The sequence below is a fragment of the Tympanuchus pallidicinctus genome, unplaced genomic scaffold (genome assembly GCF_026119805.1).
Source record: "Tympanuchus pallidicinctus isolate F22 unplaced genomic scaffold, pur_lepc_1.0 scaffold5, whole genome shotgun sequence".
In the NCBI taxonomy this organism is placed as follows: Eukaryota; Metazoa; Chordata; class Aves; order Galliformes; family Phasianidae; genus Tympanuchus; species Tympanuchus pallidicinctus.
The window spans coordinates 22,046,619-22,072,499 of record NW_026294769.1 but is presented as its reverse complement, the minus strand read 5'-3'; the positions used below and the strand labels follow the sequence as shown (position 1 = coordinate 22,072,499).

Below are 25,881 nucleotides of genomic sequence, written 5' to 3'. Positions count from 1 at the left end.
TAAAGAAGGACCAGCAGAGCAAGCAAGCAGCCTGCTTGGCTGGAGTTCCTAAGGCACAGCTGATGTGGCTGGAGTTTAGCGGCACTCTTCTCCAGGCAATCTGTGAAGCAGCGTCACACACAACAATGCTTTTTCCTGCACATCGAGACAAAATGGGACAGGAGGGGAGCAGCCAAGCTTCCCGCACCCACGGGCCTGGCAGGGAGCTCCTTATCAGGGGCAGCAGTTGGGGCTGGGCAGAAAAGAATCCCTCAGAGGATGAAGTACAGCAACACTCAACACTGACAGAAAGGAGCTCGCTACGAACTTTATTTACGAACTTGCAACGCCAGGCAGAGCCTTCAGAGAGACGGGGAGGAAAGGGCCGGGGGCTCACAAGGCCCCAGCGCGGCTCCCTCGGAGCCCTGCGGCCACAGAGGGGGCGGATCGGAGTCAGGGGAAGCAGAATAGAGCGGAGCCCGGGCTTCAGAGGACAGGCGGTGGAGCGGGCGGCCGGGAAGGTGCAGGCAGGGCTCGGAGGAGGGCGGGCGGCCCGGGCCGTACGCGGCAGCACCAGCGGAGCCGTGCCTGCAGCAGGCGGCGGCCATCGCGGGCTCGCCACCCCCGTGCGCCCCTCGGAGGACGGAGGGGTGGGGGCAGAGGAGGCGGAGGAAGCGGCGGCGGCGCCAGGAACAGGGAGGCGGTGGCGGCGGCACGGCGAGGGAGGGAGGGAGGGAGCGAGCCGAAGCCGGGCCGGGCCCCGCAAGAGCAACAGCGACGCCAGCTCCTCCTCCTCCTCCGCCTCGGTGAGTCCGCTCCGCCGCCCGGAGAGGCTGCTCGCCGCCCAGCACGGATGCCGGCTCAGGCCGGGCCGCGCCGCCGAGGTGCCCGGAGAGAGGCCCGCGCCGCGAGCGGGACACCGCGGCCTCCGCTGGGTGAGCGTCCCCGGGGCAATGGCCTTCCCCCACTCTTTTCCCTTCTTCTTTCCTTCGGTGGCAGCCGATGGAGAGCCAGGATGGGGACGGTGCGGTTCTTAGCTTGCCCGCATCCCTCATCCCGAGCCCCGGCCTCCTCTGCCTTTGTTTGCGCGGCGCCCCGAGCTCGCGGCGGCGCCAGGCCCTGCGGAGGCAGCGGGGCTGCGGCGCGGCCTGCATGGCGGGCAGGGAGCAGCCGGGCCGGGCCGCGGGGATTCTGCACAGCCCCCGCCTGGCAGGAGGGGCCGCCGCCGACCTCTTCGCGGCCCTGCGCCCACCTCCCCTGGGCCGCTGCCCCAGTGCTCGCGCAGCTGCCTTGTGCCGTGACCGGGGGGCGGCCGAATTAGGCTGCTTCCTTTCCCCATCCATCCGCCTTCATTTTTAGGTTTGCAAGGGTCTGCTGCTGGGCAGGTCGCCAGGGGTGTCATTTTGTACTATTGCTGTCGGGGCTTTGCACTGTGAAGGAGCTTCGCGAAAGGTGAAGCTGTAAATGTCATGTTATTGTTAACTGAGGGTATGCCAAGGGCTGTGTAAGGGGTAAGGGAAGCACTGCTAGCTGAAACAGGCAGCACTTAAAGGCTTAAAAAGCTTAAGATTTTCTCTCTCTCTCTCTCTCTATATATATATTTTAAATTCAAACAACAAGTAAACAAATAGAAACTTTACTAGCTTTTATTGTTCTTCAAACTGCCTCTTCCATTCTCTTTCCCTAATGGTGTAGCTTTGGTCAGAAACAACTGGTTCTGGTCCTTGCCAATCTGTTGTCTAAGAAAGACCTTTCCAAAACCCTGAACTTTCGAGATGCAGAGAATGCTGCTGTGATGTGAGATGCTTTGAATGTCTTTCTTTTTCCTTCGTTCTTTCATCATTTCTCCCCATATTTTTAGAACCGTGATAATTTGCAGGATAGTATTTTTCTGCAGAGAAGGTTACTCTGTTAAGATGGCACTAGCAGTAGAATATTCTTTGGAATGGGAAAGCGTCTCTTCCAGTTACTATATTCTTCTGCCCTTTCATGATGAGGTCTCAACCCCTCTTTCCTGCCTGCCAGTAATGCTTACATCACGTCCAACCTCTTAGCACACCTGTAGTTAAAAATGCCTGCTGCAGGCCTCCTGTCTTAGGGAGCTGATTTCTATAGAAGTACTTGAAGAATAATCCTGCTGCATTTCTGCCATGGCTGGATGCTATTTTTGTTTCACATCAATTAGCCCATCTTTGGATTGTAGAAAATATGTAAGCTTTGGCATAGTTATGAGATAAATTACTCTAGCTTGGCTGGAAAATGTAAACCACCGGAGAATATCTAGGTATTTTTGGAGTCTTTCACAGCAAGAGAGTAATTGTAGCTCATGCTTTTCTGCCTAACTTACTAAGGCAGATTTCAGCTTTTTCAAAGTGCTTACTTTAGTGAAGAAAACCTTTAACGAAGTTTTCACTTCTATTGTATACTTCTTATTATGCAGCATCACACTAAGTTTAGAACTGAACTTTCACTTAGAGCAGGCTCACCTGTTGTGTACACTTGAATCAAGCACCTATTCCCTGACTTTTGAGATTTAAATAGATATTGTTGGTTTTTTTTCCCCCAGCAGTTAAGATTCAATGAAATTAAACCTTAAAAGTGTGAGTAGTTGTAGTATTATGTGGATATGTGCATTTGCTAACGTCCCCAGAAGCTTCCTGCTATAGATCAGTAGAGAAGAAGCACTGTATTGTTTCCCAAGCTTTCGCGAGGGTCTTTATGGTGCTAGATACGTTCAACTAAGGGTTCTTGTAGCGTAAGTTACAATGTAGGATAATCTTAAAAATTGACTCAGTAAAATATGAAAAAGATACTGGTGTTACTGATGTTTACCATGTTGTTAATTTGTTTCTTCCTAGGTTGTGAAGTGGGTCAGTCAGATACTATGAGTTAGGCCTAGAAAAGGAAGCTTGGGCAAAATCACAACTTGGTCCCCATTGCTGTGCAGGTAGATCACATTACTCTGCTTAATGCAGTGAAGAGGTGGAGAGAGAGTGGACTTTTAATCAGGAGTTTTTGAGAAGCATGTTAATTTCTTTATGTTTTTATGAAAACTTCTGTATTTGTAGGGTAACTTGAGGATTGGTGTCTGAAAGACTTGTTCTAGTAGTATTGCCTTGAATTGACTACATATTTGCTGCATCATTGCTGGCAAAACTGAGGCCATAGTTCAGGGAAATTCATTATGTGCCATGTTTGCTGTTACTTTACTTCCTCCCTGGGCCTATGTAGTGCTGTTTTGGTAGTACAACATGCCATAGGGAGGCGAATGATAGAGAAGTAAATGGAAAGGAGACTGATCTTTGCTGGTGTGTCTCGGCTTGTTGGTAAGGCTTTAATGTGTGCTAGCAACAAAACAGAGAGGATGGCTCCGTTAGCAACAAAACAGAGAGGCTTGTGATGCTGCATGGAGGAAAATATACTACAAATATTATAAAAGTAAATACACTTTAACTTGTGAGTGCAAGTACTGAAGTTTATTGAGTGGAAATTAGGTAGGGTGGGGACTGAAAAACAGAGTAGAGTTCTTATGCAAATTGACTGTATATTTCAGTGGAGTGTTAAGAGAAATACAGAACTTTGCTTCCTCTTTTTTTTTTTTTTTTTTTAAAGAGGAACAGCAATATCTAGTAATTTTTCTCATCCTTATGCTTGTGCCAAAATCTAATTTCATTCCATTTTTTTTTTTTGTTTTTAATATATGCTTATTTTCTGGAAATACATATAAGTCTTCAGAAGACCGTAAATGTACTTGATACAAAGTTCCTAAATGTACTTGATACAAAGTTCCTAAGTTTTTGTGAGCCTTCCTTGTGAGGGGCTCGTGTGGATCCCAATGTATTTGCATTTAATAGAAAAGTGAAGTATCCTTCAAAAGGAAAAAAATCCTGAAAATTTTCATTGACAATATCAGATGACAGGCTCTGTGCAGTACTATGTTATTTAAAAATAAGAGGATCGTGCTTCTAATAGAATATTCACTATCCATGTTTAAAAAGCAGCTTCATTCCACTCAGATAGATATGCTTCTAATATGACAGACCCTGAAGATAAATGGTGATCAGTAGATCCCATTCTGCTATTGTTATTCCTGTTTTTCTCTGAAAATAATTGCATTCCAAATCAAGATGTGTATGTATACGTTAAATGAATTTCTGTGATTTTCTGTGATAAGAATAATAAAACAAAGATGGCTCACCTAATTCAGCCTCTTCTAGTAGTTAAAACCAGACCCACAAGTAACTGGCTGTGAATTATTGTCCTGGATGCAGATATGAAGCTGGCTGTATGTGAAATGTTGTCTAATATATTAAATATATAAAGTTGTGCAAGCCTTGCTAGAGTCTGCATAGACTGATGTTAAAAAGACATCATAATACAGATTCTGACTTAGGCTGCTTACTGTCAGAATTAAAACTTTCACATCAGTGTTAAAAATTGAGCTCTTAGATTTACTTAAGTTACTGCAGATTATTTTTTTTTTTCTTTTTGTAACAGTTTTCATGGTTTTCTGACTTTTCTGTCATGTATGAGCATGCAAGGAATAAGCATCTGCAGCTCCAGATAGCTTCAGCAAGTTTTGAGGTGTATGGCTTCACAAATCTGATTACTATTCACTAAAGACTGTAATATGGATTCAAGAACAGATAATTGCTGTCTTTTTGTTTTTAAATAAAGTGTTATTTGCCATAATTATTTTCTTGTTTTTGTTGTTCTGGAAAATACTGAGATAAAATAGTGTCTCTTTTCTGTTTCTTTAATCATTCATATAACACTTCGAACTCTTTGGAGCTCAGTTGGTTTCATTTATGACAAGGATGTAAGCCATATTATTACCTAAGAAGTTGTTCCTTGGATGCTATGTTGCCAAGAAAACTGTTCAAGTTAAATATAAATCTTCGTTTGGTTATTGAGGATGCAAGTAAATTAGCTGTCATCTTCTGCCTCTGACATTAAAACTCTGTTGAAGGTATATGGAAAATGTTTGTCTTGCACAAAACCTCAACCTAAAGATGTCCTGTGTAGGTATTTCTGTCCAGTTGCTGCTTTCCAAACATTGCTTCCTATTATGTATATATCAGGCACACAGAGCAGATGAGGTTTCTTGTATTCTGATTAAAAATTCTTTTTCATCAGTAAGTGCAAGTAAGTTGGCAGCTTTAGAAAATCTTAGATTTGTAAGGTATGTGTGCTTTTTGTTATAAAAACCAAATAATTCTGCTGTAAACTGCTGTAAAACAGTTTTGGATGAGAGCCATTTTTTCTGCCATTGAAGGTATAAATAGATGTTAGTTTTGTTTTTTTTTTCTTGCATAGCTTGTTAAGTGGTCTCTAGTTTTAGAAAAAAAAAATTAAACAATGAAAATGAACCTATGAGTATTGTTAGGTAAACTGTACAGACATGTGGTTATTTTTCTTTGCTTCCCAAAGCAGTATATAATCAGCAGCTGTATTTGTATTATTTAACTTGCATGGTTAGATACCAATCTGTAAGAAGACTTGTGTAAGGTTTTGATGGTCTGAAGTTAATGTGATACATGTAGCTAGCACATAAATGGATAAATTTTAGCATTTGAAACCGTAGAGGTGAAGCTTTAGTTATTGCTCCTCAGGGATATTCTGCATTACTTAAAACAACACATAGACTGTTACTCTCGATGACAAAATCGTTGAAAATGAGATTCTAGTCAGGCTTCCTTTTACAGTGCGTGATCTTTGTTTTTCTTGAGTAGTTTTATTCTTAATTAATCTTGACGTTCTGTGGTAAATCTGCTAAAACAGCAGTTTGTAGGAGTCTTGAGTAGGTGATTTTTTTTTTTTTTTCCCTTCTCTAAAGCAGTCTGTATTCCTCAAAAAGGTCAAGAATAAATTAGTAGGCTATTCCAAATGTTTCTGAAGAATATTTGATCCCAAGATGTCTCTGAAACAGTGGTGAAGCTTGCTTTCCTTTTTGTCCTTCTGGTTCTGAGAATCCCCAGACTTGGCCTTGGGAAGTGCTACAAGACTGGGCAGTTACAAGCTATGGTATTAACTGTGTTTCTGACATTGGTAATGAGTTTTAATACTCTCAGAATCCCTTACCTATTCTTTTGGCTGGTGATTGGGTATCAGATTAGGAGTTTAATAACTGAAATACAGAAATACAGACCAGTGGCATCATGTAAAGAGGTTTTGATTCCAGAAATTGTGCCTTATAGTGTGAGATTTGTAGAAGCTGCATTCCAAAAACAGGATAGGCAGCTTTTCAGGATGACACTCTTCTTTCAGATGCTGGTGAGAACTCTGTGACTGAAGAATTCTCACTGGATTCACTGAACAGAAGCTGTTTGTGCAAGCATATTGGTTTTGATGAAACTTGCACTGGGAAAGGCTTGCAGGCTGGAATTTTGGTCAGCCCAAGGAGACTGATTCCAGAATAGTCGGTTTGTGCATTCAGAGGTAAAGTCTCTGGGCTGAATTGAAGATCTCTCCTGGATCACTGTAAGGTGGGTGTCTAGTGGCTTTTTCCCCCTCCTATTCACTGTTCTCTTTTCAGTGGAAAACAGAGGATTAAAAAAAAAAAAAAGAAAAAAAAAACACCAAAGAAACCAGTTCTGATCCAATGCGTTCTGAAACTTTGACTTTTCTCCTTTTCTTGGCTTTAGAAAAGAGAGTATTTGGTTAGTAATAAATAATGTTGAGAAATAATTAGGGATTAGTCATAGGTCTTTGGCATGGTTTTGGGCAAAAATCTAGTAACTTGGGAAAATAAATGAAAATGTAAATATTTTTCAGTCCCTTGCTGAAAGGTTAAGACTCTATACTGACCAATCGTATTTGTTGTAGTGCTATTTGAAATGTAGTTCAGTGATGTTCAAGAGAACAAAATGAAGGGGAGTTGTGTCATTAGGGAATCAGAAGCCTTGCATACCACAAAATCAGATGCTTCTTGGAATTTGCGTTATTTTAAATGGTTTATCATGGAAAACAGTGTGTGAACATTGAAATGTACGTATCTATTTTCATTTTTTAATTGGGTTAACACATTTATTTTATTTATAGTGTACATAAGTTTAAATCTATGCCAGAGAGAACAGGAGGAAAAGGCAGATTCTGTGTGCATATATGTCTCCCTTTTTTTTTTTTTTTTTTTTTTTTTTCTCCATGCTTGAAATTTCAAGCTCAGCTAGCTTTTGCAGCAGAGCTCCTCTACTCCTGGCTCTGCAGAAATTTGACCTGACTCTGGAGACAGCTATCTTAAGGACTTTGTGTTTGTATAAATTTCATGCAGCATGTTATTTCATATAGACAATGAAAACTTTATCTTTGGTCCTGCATATAAGAATTTATACACCAATTTGAAGTTCCTCAGTTTAAGACTCCAGTTCTTCAAGTGCAAGCTAAACATATTGTGAGCAGTGCCATTGAGTTAAATGTCTGCTCATAAATTGATCTTTACTAGGCTGACACTCAATATTAAAAAAAAAAAAAAAAATCAGCTTATTTAGAATTGTGTGGAATATTTCTTAACAACAACAGTAATAAACCCCAGGCAGTAATGACAAACAAACAAAAAAATCAATGCAACAACAACCAACCTGAAAGCTTTCCAGTTTGCATCAGGACAAAACAGTGTCTCTCTAAAAACTTTAATGAAGATATTCTTTCTCCATCAGATGTGCTGTGAGAAGCAGGATGATTCTAACTGCTGATTATTGCAGTGTAGGTTTGGATGGGACATGAAAAAAGAAAAAAAGATCGTAACTATGAATAATTAAGAGGGTGTAGTTTTGACCCAAAATCACAGAATTTGCATGTAGACTAAACTCTGTCAGATCTGGTGCGGTCTTGTAAAAAGCCTAAACTCTGGCAAATTGGGTCTTCATTAAAAAAAATTGCTAAGAAGTTTTGCCCATGCAGTAAAAATCGTATTCCTATTTTAGTCAATGCACTAGTTGTGCAGTGTTTTTTTTCCACTCTAGGCTGAAAAGGACTGTCAATTTAGAAAAGCTATGTAATGTTTTACTTTCTTTTTTAAGGGAAACAAAATAATAAAATTTTTGACATTAGATGGAGATAATACTCTCTACAGGTGTGTTTACCTTGTGTATTTGACAGTACTTTGAAGACAGCCATTTCTACTGTTACTCTTATATGGCCAAGCTATAAATCATGAAAAAGGTAATTACTGTTTGTTCTTATTGGGCCTTCTGCCACTGAAAATGGGAGGGAAAATATTTTAAATAAGCTGTGTTTTACATTCTTATTTTCCCAAATGCAGAGCTTGGATTGCTGTCTGCGCTGGGTCCTAAGAACTTGGAAAAACAGTCAGGATGCACTTTCTGGTCAACACATCCAAGCTCTTCTGCCAGAGTGTATTCTGAGAGCAGCTGCATGCTTACAGGAGGCACTTTATGAGGAGGAAATTTTTCTCTTGGGTCTCATCTTGACTGAGGATCTCCCAGTCTTTAAGCAGCAAGAAGAAAGTCCTCTCACATTCTCTGGTTTGTTTCCTTCTTCTTGGTTTGCCTGTAAATAAGCCCTGATTTTCTTTCATTAACTGAATCTATAAGAGGCTTGGTTATGGTATCAGATAGTGTTCATCATTCTGTGTATAGACTTGGTTAGACTTGGGGTGAAAGCAATCCTGACATAACGTTCTATATGTATTTTAACAAACGTACCAATTTTACTTTTAAGTAGGGAATACACAGTTAATGAAATAACCATGACAGTTTAGAAGGATCATTTTCAAATGTCTCATTCCAAAGGATGAATTCTTTCATAAAGTTTTAAAGCTTTCTTAAACATAAAGCTTTAAAATTGTCTTAGTGTTGTCTAGTAACTGACAGGCTAGCTTATCAATCATAGAGTCCAAAAAAAAAAAAAAAATGTTGGGGATATTAGAAACAGAATATATTGGAACGAAGATTAGAAGAAAAACAATTTGGAATCTTAATGGTGGAAAAGAGAACAGAATTATGAGACTTCTTCCATTTTGTTTGTACGTGCAGTACTCTAAGAAACATGATGGTACATGATCTTTCTTTAGTTGCCTCGTATGAAACATTTTCTGATTCTGAAGATTCTGGAAATGTTTTCAGAATCTGCAAGTGAAGCTTCATATATTACTGCTGTATTACTTAAATATTGCTTTATCAAGGCACAATGTGAAGAATGTGATTAGCTATGTTACAGCTGTTCATGTGCTTTGCGTTTTGAAAGAATGAGTGAGGATTCTCCCCTCCCCTCAAATGCCACCAAATTTGATTGTATTCAGAGCTTAATATGATTACTGGGGTAGTTAGAAGTGAAGATGCAGGCAATAGAGATTTTGTGTACTTATTAAATATCATAAAACTATCAAATTTGATAATAAGCAATTAAGTAAGAACAAATACTGGGGGGAATATTTATTTATTTATTTATTTTCAAACAACAGGAATTCTTAGATTTATTTTCAGATTGTTGAAAGGCAGATTAAATTTGGTCTTTCTCACCTCTCATCAGTGATTTTATTCCACTTACAGAATATGCCTGGTAAACTAGACCTAATTAATACCATAGTTTTTCGAAAACTGAACTAAAATGATTTTTTCCAGCTTTTTGAAGTAACTTGCTTCTGTATTATATTAGCTTGTGATGACTGCAGTTTGTAGGAGATTTTATTACTGTCTTTGCTCATAAAAATCAAATGGTTTTATTTAGAAGTAATGGGAAATGTTATAGTTTGATTATCAACACAAGCTATGAAGTCACTTGAAAGAAGTCATCATTACTTTATTTGGGAGGGAGAAAAGGACTTTCATCTTAAATATTAATCTTTAAACCAAAATTCTTATTTTACTCCCTTTTGTAATATTAACTGCTAATGTTATCATTTGTGTGTAACAAGGAAGATTGTGTAGGATACTTATGGAGTGATGAACATTATATTTTTCTATGTGTTGTGGTTCTTTCAACCTTAAAATCTTGATACCTAAAAGCGTGATGAAGATAGGTTTAAGAATCTGATAACTAATATGTGTAGATAGGAGGAAAGAAGGAAAGAGAGAAACAGAGTGCATCTTATTTACTTGGGAAGAAATTATAAGATTATTAGAAAAATGTTTTTGTATGCAAACCTTTTCCTTGAATTAAGTTTTCCCTCCTTTTAGGTACTTTCAGAGCCTCAAACAAATCAATATTATTCTCAGTTGGGTTGCATCTTGCTGAGTAGCATGGGTGTTCAGAATAGAAATGAGATGCTAATGTAACTGTATGCAAGACTGAGTTCTTTATACTTGTATTATATACTCTTTTGCATTAAGAACGGATTCTGAAGTTTGAGTGAAGCATCTTGTTGAACTGTTCTTTATTGTGGACTGTTCTATATTGTGGGTGAACTACCTTGGGCTTAGGTTCTACAGGGCAACAGTTATCTACAATACAAGATTAAATACAAAATTACCCAAAACTTCCCTTGTTTGCACATACACAGACTGACTTTCTGGCCCAGTTCGTCTTTCTTAAACTGTTTCTTCACAGCAGAATATCTTAAAGAAGAATAACTAAGAATTTCCCTTCCATCATGCCTAGGACTGCTCTCCAGGTTGCTAGAATTTGTCATTTGATTTTTCCCATGGGGCAAAATTCTTTTTGTGATGTGCAGAGATATACTGCAATAGCTTATCCATTTCTCATGATGCCCAGAAGAAAAAGTGTTTGTGCTCATATTTTATTTGACGTGATTTTGTGAGGTGATGACAGGCCAGTTTCATGTTTCCCTTTCAGAACATGCCTGAGGAGCAAGGCATAGCCATGAAGTAGGCCTAGGTACAGTTTTGCCCAGATAGAGTACTGCTTTTGTATGCAAAAATAAAGTGGCTGCTAAAGAGTTTTTAATTTAAAACTAGAGAAACAAAAAAGCATCTCTGGTGTTTGAGCGCTTCCTTGATTAAGCAGCTTTGTGTGTGTAGGGGAGAGGGTTTTTGATTAGCAATATCTTAACTATAAGGTCTTAGTTTCTGTGGGCTTGTAAGGAACCTGACTCTTCTGTGCCCCATGTACTTGCAATCCCTGTTGAGTTTTGGGGGAGTCACGTATGGTGAAAAAAATCTTAGCTTGGATGAAAATCAGATACCTTAAATCTATTTTAGATTAGGCTGGTTGTAGCTTTGACCTTTGCAGTTTGTCAAAATGTACTTTGCTTTGAATTGTATTTTTGGAAAGCAGGCCGTCAGCCTCAGATCTGTAGTGTCACAAGCAGAACGTGGTAGGAACTGTGAGAATGCTCTGTCTCGATGGAGACACTAGTTAGCATAATAAGTGCTTGTTTCATATAAAGTTTAAACTCTAGAGATGAATATGGTCAGCCTATTTGTCTGAGTTTACTTTCTTTAAAGACTTCAGAATTCAACAGAATGTCAGAAAGTTGAATCATTACTAAGTAGAGGACAACAGTAGAAGCTATCCTGAAAGGTTGAGTACATCAGAAAGATGAAACCTAAAGTTCTGTTCTTGCTTATTTCTGTGTTGTCAGCAAATTCCTGAAAGGCTCCACAGGCTTTAACTAATTGATCTCCTTTAGTGGGTGACAACTTGCTGCTGCAATCAAGTACTTGAGTCATGCTCATTTTGTTCTGTTGACATTATATACTTTCATGGAGATATGAGGCAGATTTCAGTTTTAAGTAGGCAGTGGTTCAAGATCCCCGATAAGTCAAACTCTCCCTGCCTCAAATCACTCCACATCATTAAAGTTCAGAATTCAGGTTTTGGAATTAAATCACCTGAATTTGTCCCATTGGTGCATATACGTTATTAGTCAGCTTATGAATCCATCTAAAACAGTGGAACTTGAGTTCGCCATGTTCTGGCTCAGTAAGTGTTGAATGGAGTGTTGAATGCCTGTGCATTAACATTTAAGGGTCTGATATAGAGACAGCAAAAATCCTTAATTAAGCCAATAATTCTGTTTGTGAGCTCTGGAATTTGGAGTTTAATTAGTATGCTGTAAGTAAATTATAGGATCATACACTTCAAAGCTTGATGAAGAATAGAATTAATGTAAGTGTTTTTGTTTTCTGTATGAGGCAAGACAGAAAAGAGTTGCATAGGCAACTTCTGGCTTTTCTCAACTTCTGAGTTCTTGAACTTTGAGCCCTGATGAAATTTTTTAATATGTTTCCTATGTAAACAACTCAGAAAAAGGGTATAAAACCATGTTTCACATTATACTGTTGTTTAAGAGGAAAAGTAAATGATTAGAAGTTGTTTCAGAAGTTGTCTTTGATAGTTTTAGTGATTATTTTACAAGCTGGGGGAAAGTAAAATTGCTAGTGGAACTAGCAGATTTCAGAAGTAAAACCTCAAAATTCGAACCAATGTTATACAGAAAATGTTTTCAATTTTTAATATTCTTTCTTGTGATTTCTCATTATAGTGGTACAGTGTTGCATAAACCATTCTTGTTTTGTCTGTTACTCAGAAATAAAAACTACATCACAATAGCAAATCACTTTTGCTTCTAATTAACATATGTGATATCTTGATATTTTGAGTTAAATATTTTTTTGTGTTATAGTGAAAGAGTTTTGTGAAACGCATGGCTCTGTGAGGACTGGGACTATTTAATCTGAGCTTCCTCCCTTGTTCTGTACAAACTTTCGAACTCCAGAGGAAGTTTTTCCTGTATTTAGCGATGTCCATGCCTTGGATTTTATTTTTCTAAGAATAGATGAATTTTTGCAATGGCTGCTGTCTCAGTTCAGATGCCCTTTACGTGCTGTATTGATTAAAACTTTGGCAGTCCTGAAGGGGATGTGATGCGTATGAACAGAAAGAGCCTTGCTTGCTGAAGCTTTGTTTCTACAGAAAGTAAGACAAAACCCAACTGTATTGAATTTATTGAAAATAACCTCTGAAGAACTGAGTAGGGAACTCGGTTTCTTGAGTAGGACCTGTAGTCTGCATAAGTTACTATAAAACAGTGCTTTATCAAGTTTTTATTTTTTCAAGGATTGGGAAATCCAGGCTTGTCTAGAAGTACTTTTTATTTAAATTCAGCTGATGCATTTTCATCTCAGGTACTTCATGTTTCACTTAATGTGATTCAGGCTTAGACTGAATGGTAACATATACTGTATTATACATGTTGTGTTTCTATTAATGATGTGCATTTGTAGCAAAACAATTGGTTTTTATTTTGGAAAAAAGTGTTTAATCAATGAATGAAAAAATACATGAATTTCACACACAGAAATGAGATTTCTTTCACTTCACACAGATGAGGAATATATAGAATAGAGCTGTTTCCATATATAGAAACTGAATTCTGTGTTGTTTTAGAATTTTCCACTGAGAAAGTAAGGGAAACAACAGATTTAATGCGCTTAAAAATTAAAGGGACAGATGTAGGAGTCTGTGCAAGTCTGAAATTTATTAAGTCTTTAAGATGTGTGGAAAATTAATGCTTTTATATGAGGCAAGTATTTATGCTGTACTGAGATTAAACTTTTTTTATGTGGTCTGAAGGAAAAGGGTAAGATCTCTGTGGTGCCTTGTAGCAAATAAATTGTATTTGCCCCTCTGATAATTAAGTAAAGAAAGTCTGAAAGCAGAGGTCAGTCCCTTCCTCTCTTATTAATTGCTTCTTCCTCCTCTGCGGTGCTTTGAGATTTAAGTGAAATGTACGAATGTTGTACAACATTAAATATTATATACAAAAGATCTTTTTGCTCCTTTCTTTAATCAAGGCCTTGCGCTTGCTTTCCACTCAGACCATAATGGGTCAACTTAATCTTTCTATTTATGTAGAGGGTTAACTGCATTATAAAGGATTGCTGCATCTTAGCTTAAATTGAGATGATAGAGTAGTATCTTTTAACGAAAGAAAACTGTTACTGTTATTGAAAATGACACAGTAGAGGTGGTGAGGGTGGTAGCTGCAAAAATCTCAGAGAGCTGCCTACTTGGTCGTATAAATTTAAAGTATGTTTCATCCCCAGTCAGGAGCTAATCTCTCTGCGGTTGATTTGAAGCCACAGGTCCAGCCTTAATGAGTTGCAAGATCCAAGATGGAGTAATAGGAAAAAAAAGTGGTGTAAGACTACTGTTTGACTGTGTATGTGTGTGTGCTTGCATCTTCTAGTGCTGAAGTGGTCTTTTCTGAGCTGAAAATAGGAGTGGGAATCTTAAGTCAAAGATCCTCCAATTGTAGGTAGGGTGGACAAAAAGGATTTTTATTTTTTCAGTCATACATTTTCCAATTAGTCTCCATCTGTTTATTCTGAAAGCTTGTTTTAGCTTTTTTTGTTTCAACTTGTGCTGCATGTGTTAAAACTCCACGGAATAAGAATTTTTATTTATTTATTTATTTTTTAAGATGAAACTTAGAGTTATAACAAGATTTCTTTTCATACTAGTGGAGTTTATTAGATGTCTAAATTTGGATTATTACTTGAAGAAAAATATGTTCTTACTCAACTTATTTTAATTAATAGTAACTTGGGGTATTTCAACAAAGGGGATTTTTCTCCTTAATATTTAGAAAGTAACTTTACTACCTGGAAAGTATTTGTACAGGATGTTTTTCTGTGTTTGTGCTTTTTTGATGCCTTTTTTTTTTTTTCAATGAATGTGACTGTAGAGTTCTCTTGACTTGTTTCTTAAGTTTTTCATCTCTTCTTGTCAAAAAGAGAGTATCCTATATTGTGCTTAAGAAGAACATAGTTGTCAGTGCCAGCCTTACTTCTTGGTTGGTGCTATAGTGTACAAATGCTACTTCATCCAGATTTCAAACTACAACTCATTTTCTTACCAGCTGAACTGGACAGGCAAATGTGATTTTTATTACAAATTAGCAGCTCTTAATTTTGAGAGAGCAGCAACATAAAAAGTAGGTTTATACTGGCAAGAAGTGTAGTGAACTTCTGTGATGGTAGTGTTTCTGTTAACTTTCCTGGATTTTCCTCTTGCCCCTCTTGCCCCTCTTGCCCCTCGTTTCTTTCCTTTTGAGTATTTTGAGGATGGAGGCACTCATGTACATGCACTAACTGGGAGGTGTGTTTCTGTATTGCCCTTTCAGTATGTCTGGTGGTTTGTGAAGTTGATTGGTGACGCTGATTTGGTTTGAGAAGCTGAAAGTTTGTTTTGATAATGTGTGAAAGATAATGCACAGCGCCTCTTTTATATTCTCATCAAAATATCTGTGGGCATGTGGCCCTTTTCAGCAGGTTTTGTTCTTATTTCAGTAGTTCTCTACAGTGGCAGTATTTCTACAAGAAGAGAAACACCATCCTGAAGTAGCTCAAATTGAAAAGATAAACATTTAAAGGAAAATCATCACCAATACAAGCCAACAAATTATAATGTTCAGCTGTTGCATATCTCAGTATTTTCATTCCTTCTTTGAGAAGGATTCAAAGACTTTCTCACAATCATATTATTTGTCATTAATATTAAAAGAACAGTCAGATTAATACTGACCACAAAATCACTTTGAGAGAATATTCTGGTTGATTTTTTTCTTTCTTTCTAGCATATGCTTTAAATAGTCAGATAGTATTTCTGAAATTACTTTTGATACGTATCTGGGTTCAAGAAGAAACTGTGTAAAGAATTAGTTTCTGGTGCCCATGTTTGTATGGTGGGATAGGTTCTTTTCAACACATGTTCTGATTCAAGTATTTGTGTATACTTTTCCATAAAAATAAGCATAGAAGTGCATTTTTTTACTGGTTATCCTTCCCTGCCTTCTTTAGTTCTTGCTATTTTCATTTCAGACACTATTTTTGCTCTCAAATAAGAAGGTGCAGAATAGGTTCATTGCCCAAAGCATTATATTGTTGTAGGCAGTGTACAGTTTACTACAGGTAACTTGGCACAGGTCTTTTAGCAAGTTTGTTTGAAAACTTGTTCCTTTTTACAAAACATGCTATTGGTCCTTGAAGCTAAATGAGAAGCTGGTTTGTAGAGCATTGTAGTCTTGCAACTTTTCTCTGACTCCTCACATAGATATTTTAATGTTTAGGAGGATTGCGTATATATCTTAGATAAGCATAAAGTTTTCCCTGTTACCATGCTAAGGGTACCAGCATACCTTACAACAGAGGAGAATTGTTTTGGTATATATACCTTCTCTCAGGAAGAAGTGGGATGGAGTTCTACTTGAAATTCTTGTATATCATCTTGTGGTAAATCTAACCTTTGCTTATGAAACTAAACTTAATTTTTGCTGACAGACAGTTTGGTGCAGGCTGGTAAAATAACAAGAGATGAAAATTGAGCCTGACTGAGCATTATTCTCATTCTTAGTCTGCTTCTGCATGAAAAAGAAAAGGAAAGATTTATGTGCACTTGATGGATATGATTTCCAACAGAGAAAGCACAACTGCTATGCAGAACAGGTTTCTTTAGTAGCTTCTGTCATTTGATTCAGCAGAAGTGGTTCGCTTTTTCTCTCTATTGATTTAGCATGAATTGATTTGCTGTTACTTTTGTTTGCTCATTTTCCCTTCACTGTTCATGAGGGTCTGAAAGCCAGCTTGGGGCTTTATTTTTTTTCCTGTGTTTTCTCAGCATGCTTGAAATTTTTTTTAGCAGTATACTATGTTATCAAATGCCTGCTTAAAAGAAATAGTGGAAGATGGTACTTGTGCCACTCTTAGCAAGTGTATGAAAAACTGCAGTGTGCTTTGCTCTGTGTTTTGGTGTTGATGCCCACCTGTCGGTGAAAGATTTAACAGGAATGAATGAGATGTCTGGTCACTCGCCTCCCCAGAGCTCACTTCTCTCATGGCAGTGCTGGTCTAATGACACCCAACTCATCTTGAGATGATGGTTTCTGGCTTCTGTCCTCATGTTAGGTAGCTCTGTTTTCAGTTTAGCATACAGGATGAATGTGCCTGTGGTAGCTCAAGGGCAGATGTGAAGCCCAGTCCATCCTTGTGTGAGGGTGAGCTTTGGGCAAAGATGTTTAATGTTAGTAACTGGCCTTGGCTACTGTAGTTATGCAATCATTGTAGTTACAGTGCTGTATATACACAGATAAACTGTAATACAAATATGCCATTTAACACTCCTCACTAATTTCCCAGAGGAATATTACCAATCAGATAGAAATATTCTGTCCTGCAACCAAATATGGGAAAGACGAACAGAACTTACTGCAAGCATGGATTAATAAAGTCCAGATCTCCAGATCAAGAAACATCCTTTTCGAACAGGGGCTAGGTGTGAGGGTAAATGGTTCCATTACTGGTTTGCATAAAGTTAATTCTGTGGATGGATAGTGGTGAAGAAGTCTCTTTCTGTCAGTTTTTTCCTCATTACTTTACCTCACTTTTCCACTTATTATTAAAGGCGTACTTTGCTTATTCTTTGCTAGAGGTTAGGGTTTCTCTGTGTAATACCAGTTTGGCTATATTGGCCTTCAGAGAAGCAGACAGAAATTTCCATGGCTATTCGAATCATAGGAGGTGGATTTTTAAACAGGTGGTCTATACTATCTACACTCTGTTCAAGTTTTTGCCTTGTTAACTTAAAAATTGGGAGCATTAAGTATTTTTGAATTGTTATATGAGTAGAAAGTACTGAGCTTTTATCTGTTCTTTACCTTGTTCTAGTTCTATATGAAGGTGTGTTTATTCATACTTGAGGAAAAAAGCAGGTATTCAAGAGAGGATAATATCAACTTTCATAAAATTCGTACTCATTTGAAAATAGTGTTCATCCATTACCAAGCAAATTACTACTAAAACTGTATTTTGTTTTCTTCAAAGTAGTCTGAACTTTCAACATAGGAGCAATAGTGGAATTTGTATGAATTCATTTTAAGAGTCTTCTTTTTAAAGAGCAATGTAATGTAGGAGTTTACTTGAAGATCAGGAAAGTGATAAGCCTTACCATCACCATATACTAGTAGCAAGTCTAGTCAGAAAGCTGCCACATTGTATTTAATAAAATGTTCTGTAAAAATAATGATGGTGTTTGAAATAGGTATTTAGTCTCTCTTTTCTTTTATTGAGTATATTGTATGTAACTCTATGACTAAAACTATAAGTAGGTGGGAGAAAATAACTTGAGTCAATATTTTCTGTTACTGGTATAAAGATATAACTTCCAATCATATAAAGATTTCATTGTTGAAGTGAAAAGAATGGGAACATGTATGCAGAACGACTTCCTGGTAATTTATGTTAGAAGGTTTAGGAATCCTGGTATATATAGAGATATTTAGGAATTTACAAACTACTTCTCATATTATCTGTGTTTCCTTAAGATGCTGTTATTGAGATGTCCTGCCAAATAATGGATGGGTATTTTCTAGGAAGAGTTTGGGGGACAGTAGGAGAGTGACGCTTCATACTTCTGCAGGTTTCATTCACTTACTGTAATGAAAATCTGGTATTTGTCACACCCCAAGAATGCAGAACCTTTTTTTGTTTGTTTTACTTAAAGGTATTTATGTATGAGTATAAAAATAATTGTTAAAAATGTAATAAATTTGAAGCATGTTACTTGGTTCATGCGGTGTGATTCCAAAGAAGCTTGTTACAGTACAACATTTGCAGCTTATTCTAGTGTTTGCATTTTCTTTATAAGCTGAATCCTCTTCTTCTTGCAATAGCAAAACTAGAATTAATGAATCTGTGGTACTGCACTGAAAGTTGGAATTCTGAAGTGTTTTCAAACATTGATTTTCATGTGAAGTCCATAAAAAATGTTAAGTTTAATAAAAATTCAGGCAGTACAAAATATTTAAAGTCATAGAACTGAAAGATAATTCAGTTTGAAAGAAATCTCAGGACATCTCAAGTTCAGCATCCTTAGCCCTGAAATCAGACAAGCTTTCTTTAGAGTTTATAGGGTTGACTCTTGAAAATCTACAAGGATAGAGATTACACAACTCTGGGGAATGTGTTCTGATGCCTGACGGGTCTCATAGTGGAAAAGCTTTTCTTTTTGTAAAGTTGAGCTTATAAATCACCAGATCTGTATTTTTCATGATTGTTCCTCCCCTGTCAATGTTATTCTCTTCACTGTAGCTCCATACACAGCTGTGCCAAATGTTTTGAAGTAAGATAAGCTTGGCTGAAAGTTGTAAATGATGCAGTTCTTACTGTGATTCTGTGTAAATATTATATGTATTCTAATTGATCTCTAGACTTTTCAAGGGAAAAAAATTAAGTTAAATGCTAGACTATTTCACTTTATTGAAATAAATGAGCAGATTAATATTTCTTTTAGGAAAGTTTAAGCTATCTGAAGCACTACTGACTAATAATACCAGACAAAATTTACTGATGATATTTTTATTAAAAAGTTGGCAATTCTTGGCATAATTGTAAGTTGCATTGTGCTGTATATTTGTAGTATGATGTTTTTTGTTTCAATCCTTAAGTGTTAATGCTGTTTTATTTTGGTAGTAGTATATTTTTGGCAGAATTTTTTCATGAGATTTGTCTCAGGAAATGAGTATATCTAATCTGGAAGTGTGAAATAGGTAAGAAATGATTGAAGGCCATGTAAATATAGATGATCACTTTTGCTTTTCTACTTTTGCATACAATGCATTGACATAAATATTTGACTGCTAGTCATTGCAACCATTTTGCAGCATCTAATTAGATTTCACAAACTGCTACTTTTAGCATTCAAAATTTTTCTTAAATTTAGTGCCAGTGTAATAGCAGTATGTGAGCACATGACTGACTCCAAAGATAAGCAGCCTGTAAAGCTTTAGCTTTGTATCTGTTCATTAATACTTCATGTTTTGACTAATATGTTGGTGGTAGGTTTTTTTTTTTCACTTCAATATGAGGTATACATATTTAGGTTTGATTATTTTTAATAGCACAAAGAGGATCATGGTATTTAATGGATAGTAATGGATAGTAATTCCTGATACTGTTAGTCAGGATGCCTATGTTTTATCAATCTGCATAATTTTAAGGATTTGGAAATGAGCTTGAGTTGAAAGTTGATAAGCCAAACTTTCATTTTGACTCTTTAGTCTGCATTAATATTTCGTTATTTTTCTGGGTCTGATTATTCTCTTGCTTTCAGTCAGTGTTCCAAATATTACTGCTTACAGTAACCAAGCTTTGCAGTGCATTAATGTGCTCCAGAGCATGTTTATAGTTACAAATATCTGCCAGAAATATTTCCAGAGGTATTTCTAGTTAGACTTCTTAAATGCACAGTACAGCAGATGGCACTGGAAGAGCACATCTATGCAAGACTTCAGTGATGCTGTAATTCTTGTGATATAGAAAATACTTGTGAAGCTGCTGCATTGCTGAGAGTTCTGATGAAATTCAGCAACTCATTTTAATGTATTCCAGGAAGTAATGCATGCTGAGCTCTTCTGTTTGAACTTCTGTGGATGCAGACAGTGAAAAATTTTATACTTGCAAGTATGTTAGCTTATCTCACATTGAGAACTGTTTAAACATATATGTAATGCAGAATTGCTAGTTTTTTCATTTGCTAGTACAAATGAAGAAGAATATTTGGATCAGTTGGGGTATTTGACTTCATGATACTTTTGCTTTTTCTGTCTTGGATAAAAAAAAAAAACATGTAAGATGTCATAATGTACCATGACTTCCTTTTAGACAAAACTTGTTTAGAGACTTTATCTAATTTGTTGGTGTTCTCAGTTTGCTTCAGAGAGCTTCGGCCAGGACTGTCATTCACTGGATTTTTATAATCTTTTCCTGGATTAATGGGCTGGACTTCTGAATGTAAACATATATATATACACACACACACTGTATCTGGTGATTTATATTTGAATTAAAAGTCTTTATCATTTCTTTATGTGAAATATCACTAGTATAGAAAGAGAGTTTCAAGAATTTGGGCAGTCATGCATTTTGCTTGATTAAAAATATCAGCTGTTAAAGTAGACTAAGTGTAGAACACGTTTTGTTCAAGCATATTCAGTAGTCATTCTCAAAGTGTAACATTGTCATTTCTGTATATATGCTGCCATAGAGATTTATCTTTTGACATTATTTTAGATATTAAATTTCTATTTTTAAAAACAGAACATGTCTTTGGAGTAGTGTGATGCAGATGGTAAAGAATTGAAGGCTAGGATACAAATCTGTGTAAATCAAGCTTTCAGCATTTCTGCTGTTTATGAGAAAAAGTTCAGAATCCTTAGATTCCTTTCACTGTCTTTTAGCTAGTTTTTGATATGATCGTTTAGCATTTGTGTTCTTGAGGTCTGCGAAAATTGGTGTCTGTCTTCAAAGTAGGGAGATGACTTCTCTCTTTCTCTGCCTGTGTCTATCCACCTATATATTTTAAGATTCATAGTCTCTTTCAGTTTGCCATACTTATCCCAGGGGCCAAGTTTGCTGCTGCAGTTTGTTCTGCTAACATGCTGTGTAATTGTATGCTTGTGGCATAATGATTGCTACTAAAAGTACTGTACTTTCAAGGCAGAAGCAACCTCCCAATCTCTTCTATTGTCCTTGTCTTTGTTCTCCCTACTCTGCAGCACTGCTTCTTTGACTGGTTTAGTCAATGCTGAAGAAAAAGAAACTGAAAAATAAGGCTTATGGTCATGTGTTCGTATGTGTACACATGACTATAGAAAATGCCTGGTGGAACAGTTGCCTTGGACTTGAGAAGATGTGTCCGCTTAGTCTTGGCAGAAGTACTAAACAGCAGTAGTAGTACTAGGCAATGAAAGCCTGTGAATTACCTCCTTTGTGTCTAAAAGTTTGGAAATAATTTTTTTAATAGTGCTTTGGGAAGGGGCTTCCATTATTTTCTCTCAGTAGATGTTATTTTGCAGTTAAATTCTTTCTATTTTCATTGACTTGAATTAGTTTTCCTGTAATTATACAATTACCTGAGATTTGCTCTACTACCTTATGGAGAAAAAAAAAAAAAAAAGTGTGACTGTGACTAATCATGCTTTAATCTGTATTAAATCTGTGTTAAAGCATGTGTGACTGTAATTGGGATTTGTATCTTACATCATTTTATGTTCTGCAGTTATTTTTGTGGGGATGTTTTTATATGCTTTCTGAAAGAGATGTCTCTTTGCTTTACAGTTTTATATATGTGCGTGTGATATGTGTGTATTTTAAAATAGAATGATAAAAGCAGAATGAAGTTGTGGAAATCAAGGCACCAGTGACAGATTCACTTTTGGAGTCTCATTGATTTCCAAGTCAGCTTTTTCCCCATATGTTTATTTGATGCCTTTTACTCAAGTGCTGCAATTTTTGTTTAGAAGGAAAAAAAAAATCTTTATTGATAATTTTAAAAATTTCTTTTGTGAAGTTGATTTTTTTTTTCTTTTTTTTTTTTTTTTATTTGCTTCCAGGAGATGGCTCTTGAAGTTAAATGAGGGCTGGATAAAACACATAAATGAAGCAGAAGCTGCTCTGCATGTGTTAGGGCTATATCACCACAAGCACTGCTGATCAGCCAGACGTGGTAACTTGTCATAATGAAGAAAATTAGTCTCAAAACAATTCGCAAGTCCTTTAACTTAAATAAAAGTAAAGATGAAAGTGACTTTGTAGTGGTTCAACAGCCATCTTTAAGTGAATTTGGAAAAGATGACTCCCTATTTGGCAGCTGCTATGGTAAAGATTTGGCTAGCTGTGAAGTCAATAGTGAAGATGAAAAAGGAGGCAAAAATAGATCAAAAAGTGAAAGTTTAATGGGTACGTTAAAAAGGAGGCTTTCAGCAAAACAAAAGCAAAAAGGCAAAGGCAGCACACCATCTGGAAGTTCTGCAGATGATGACACCTTTTCTTCGTCATCTGCTCCAATAACTTTCAAAGATGTGCGAGCTCAAAGACCTCTGAGATCCACTTCCCTCCGTAATCATCATTACAGTCCAACTCCATGGCCCCTTCGACCTACAAATTCAGAAGAGACTTGCATAAAAATGGAAGTGAAAGTCAAGGCCTTGGTCCATTCCTCTAATCCAGGCCCAGCACTGAATGGTGTTCGAAAGGACTTCCATGACTTGCAGTCAGAAAACGTGTTCCAGGAACAAAACAATGTATTAAAAAATACGGAATCTCAGAATGGGGACTTGCATCTTCATATTGATGAACATGTGCCTGTAGTTATTGGATTAATGCCTCAGGACTACATTCAGTATACTGTGCCTTTAGATGAGGGAATGTATCCTTTGGAAGGATCACGTAGTTACTGTCTGGATAGTTCCTCACCCATGGAAGTTTCAACTGTTTCTTCTCAAGTGGGAGGAAACGCTTTCCATGAAGAAGAGAGTCAAGTGGATCAGGATGTAGTAGTTGCACCGGATATCTTTGTGGACCAGACAGTGAATGGTTTGTTGATTGGTACCACAGGAGTCATGTTGCAAAGTCCAAGAGTTAATCACAGTGATGTCCCTCCACTTTCACCTTTGCTACCTCCAATGCAGAATAATCAAATCCAAAGGAACTTTAATGGATTGAATGGCACTGATGCCCATGTGGCCGAAAGTATGCGCTGCCATTTGAATTTTGATCCTAACACTGCCCCTGGAGTTGGAAGAGTTTATGATTCTGTACAGAACAGTGGTCCTATGGTTGTGACAAGTCTCACAGAAGAACTGAAAAAACTTGCAAAACAAGGATGGTACTGGGGCCCCATTACGCGTTGGGAGGCAGAGGGAAAATTAGCTAATGTGCCTGATGGCTCGTTTCTTGTTCGAGACAGTTCTGATGACCGTTATCTTTTAAGTTTGAGTTTTCGTTCCCATGGGAAAACACTTCACACTAGAATTGAACATTCAAATGGTAGGTTTAGCTTTTATGAACAACCAGATGTGGAGGGGCATACGTCTATAGTTGACCTAATTGAACATTCGATCAGGGACTCTGAAAATGGAGCTTTCTGCTATTCAAGATCCCGATTGCCTGGATCTGCAACTTATCCAGTGAGACTAACAAATCCAGTATCTCGGTTTATGCAGGTGCGTTCTTTACAATACCTGTGTCGTTTTGTAATACGTCAGTACACCAGAATAGACCTGATTCAGAAACTGCCTTTGCCAAACAAAATGAAGGATTATTTACAGGAAAAGCACTACTGAAAGCTTATGGGAATCTTGCATCTTGCACTTTGGGAACAACAACAACAAAAGAGATTGAATTACAGTTTACAAACTTTCATTATTATCAAAATCTTTTGCTGCCATAACAATATTTCATTTTTGTGTGTAAAAGAAAGGTAATGCATTTGGATTTATGTTTGTTTTGGGGAGGGGGGTTGTGTATTTTGGGGGGCTTTTTTTTTTTTTTTTTTTTTTTTTGTAAAGAATGATCTCAACTTTATTTTTAGAAGTGTGAAATAGCTATCTTTCATCAATGTGCAGATTAATCACAATGTGAATGATCAAATTATCCTTAATTTCCCCCAAGTCCTTTGCTGCTATCCACTGTGATTTTTATGCATTGAAAGCACATTTCATGTGTATTCAACCATAAGTAAAAGTCAATGAAACTTGTTCAATGGGTTTTTATTCCTTTAAAATAGCCTGTTTAAAAAGATGATCATGGTTAAAACATTGGTATTCTAAATTAAAGAATTTACATCTATCCTAAAAATGATTTCTTAGTTTCCTAATTATAAATTTCTAATATGGAAGAGCTGTGTGATAAAGACATGCTTATGCAGCAGATATCTTAAAAACAAACAAAAAACCCCAAACCCAATAAAGAACAAAGCATCTTTCTTTTAAGCCTTGTATTGTCTGTACACTACTTTGTGTTTGAGAAAGTTGGTTCGGCTTTCTTATTGTCTCAGTATTTTGTTCTTCTAAAAATGGCCTTTTAAAAAAAGAAGTGTGTGAGTGTCAATTCATCATACCTATGAGGAAGTTGCAGTATCGGGATGACATCAAATATCTTTAAATGCCATCAGTTAATTGAGCAAACTCCTACCAGGACCCCTCTTTCTGTTGTTGACCCTCTTACCTCCCTTTGGGCAAAAATATGCCCTGAAATTGTAGGAAGACTCTAGGAAAAGCTTTTACTGAAATACGAACTGATAAACCATTTCAGGGATTGGGTAAAACTTCTAATAGAAGGATTTCTACAATATTTATTAAAAATACTAGGAGTTTCAGGATTTTCCATTTTTCTGTAAAGGAAAAAATAGGACTAATAATATTTTGGATGGAAGTTGCTTGAAATGAATCTCTAAAGCTCTATTCTCATAGGCCTCAATATTCTGGGGAGGGGAGGTTTGAATATATAATGACCACAGAAAATATTTCAGTTAACTGTCATGAAATATGTTTTGACATATGAAATATTGAATCCATTAAGTAAATTTTTATGATATCTGTCGAAGATTCTGGCATTTGAAAAGCTTATAGTTATTCTGACATTCGATAGGGAAAAAGACTTTTAGTTGGGAATACAGGTTCCACACTGCAATCATTCATTCTTGCAATGTTAATCCATGGCATTTTTTGTTTCCTTTTCTTTTTTTTCTTTTTTCCTTTTTTTTTAAATTTTTTTACTCCTCCTCCTTGCCCGTGATTCTGTCCCTTTTATGTTAAAGGGATCATGGCTAACAGACTTGGAAGGGAGGCTTACTCTGCCCGCCTCCCTCTGTCCCTAGATTTTAGTATTTCAGAGTGTCATCTTCCCCATCTCTGGTAGGATTTACTGGTTAGTAAACATCACCATAGAAAGGGCTGTTTATCTTTGATACATCTTTCTTTTTTTAGGTCATTTTCTTCTTTTTGTTTTATCTGGCCTTTTGCCCCCTGAAGTGAGTCTTTAGTAATGAATACACTATTGCTGCAAGGTGGTGTAATAGCACTACATCTTGGGTTGCCTGAATTGATAGACAAAATTTATATTTTTTTAATTTATTTTTTGACCATAATGTTTAACAAAAAAGTAAAAAAAAAAAAAAACACAAAAAACAAAAAAAAATTACAAA

General features: G+C 37.0%; 1 protein-coding gene across 4 annotated transcripts; it reads left to right on the top strand.

Annotated features, from left to right (window-relative positions):
• The first annotated feature begins 643 nt into the window (after positions 1-643).
• On the top strand, positions 644-25,881 carry SOCS6 (suppressor of cytokine signaling 6). 4 transcript variants are annotated; one of them, XM_052703998.1, is made up of 4 exons: positions 842-914; positions 6,247-6,464; positions 8,240-8,462; positions 22,289-25,881. In XM_052703998.1, exon 4 carries the CDS (start codon positions 22,415-22,417, stop codon positions 24,017-24,019), a length of 1,605 nt encoding a protein of 534 aa, XP_052559958.1. In that variant the 5' UTR covers positions 842-914; positions 6,247-6,464; positions 8,240-8,462; positions 22,289-22,414; the 3' UTR covers positions 24,020-25,881. The 4 variants fall into 4 exon arrangements, with proteins under 4 accessions (XP_052559959.1, XP_052559957.1, XP_052559958.1 ...); XM_052703999.1 differs by lacking the exons at positions 842-914; positions 6,247-6,464; positions 8,240-8,462 and adding an exon at positions 644-785; XM_052703997.1 differs by lacking the exons at positions 6,247-6,464; positions 8,240-8,462 and having other exon boundaries at positions 793-914.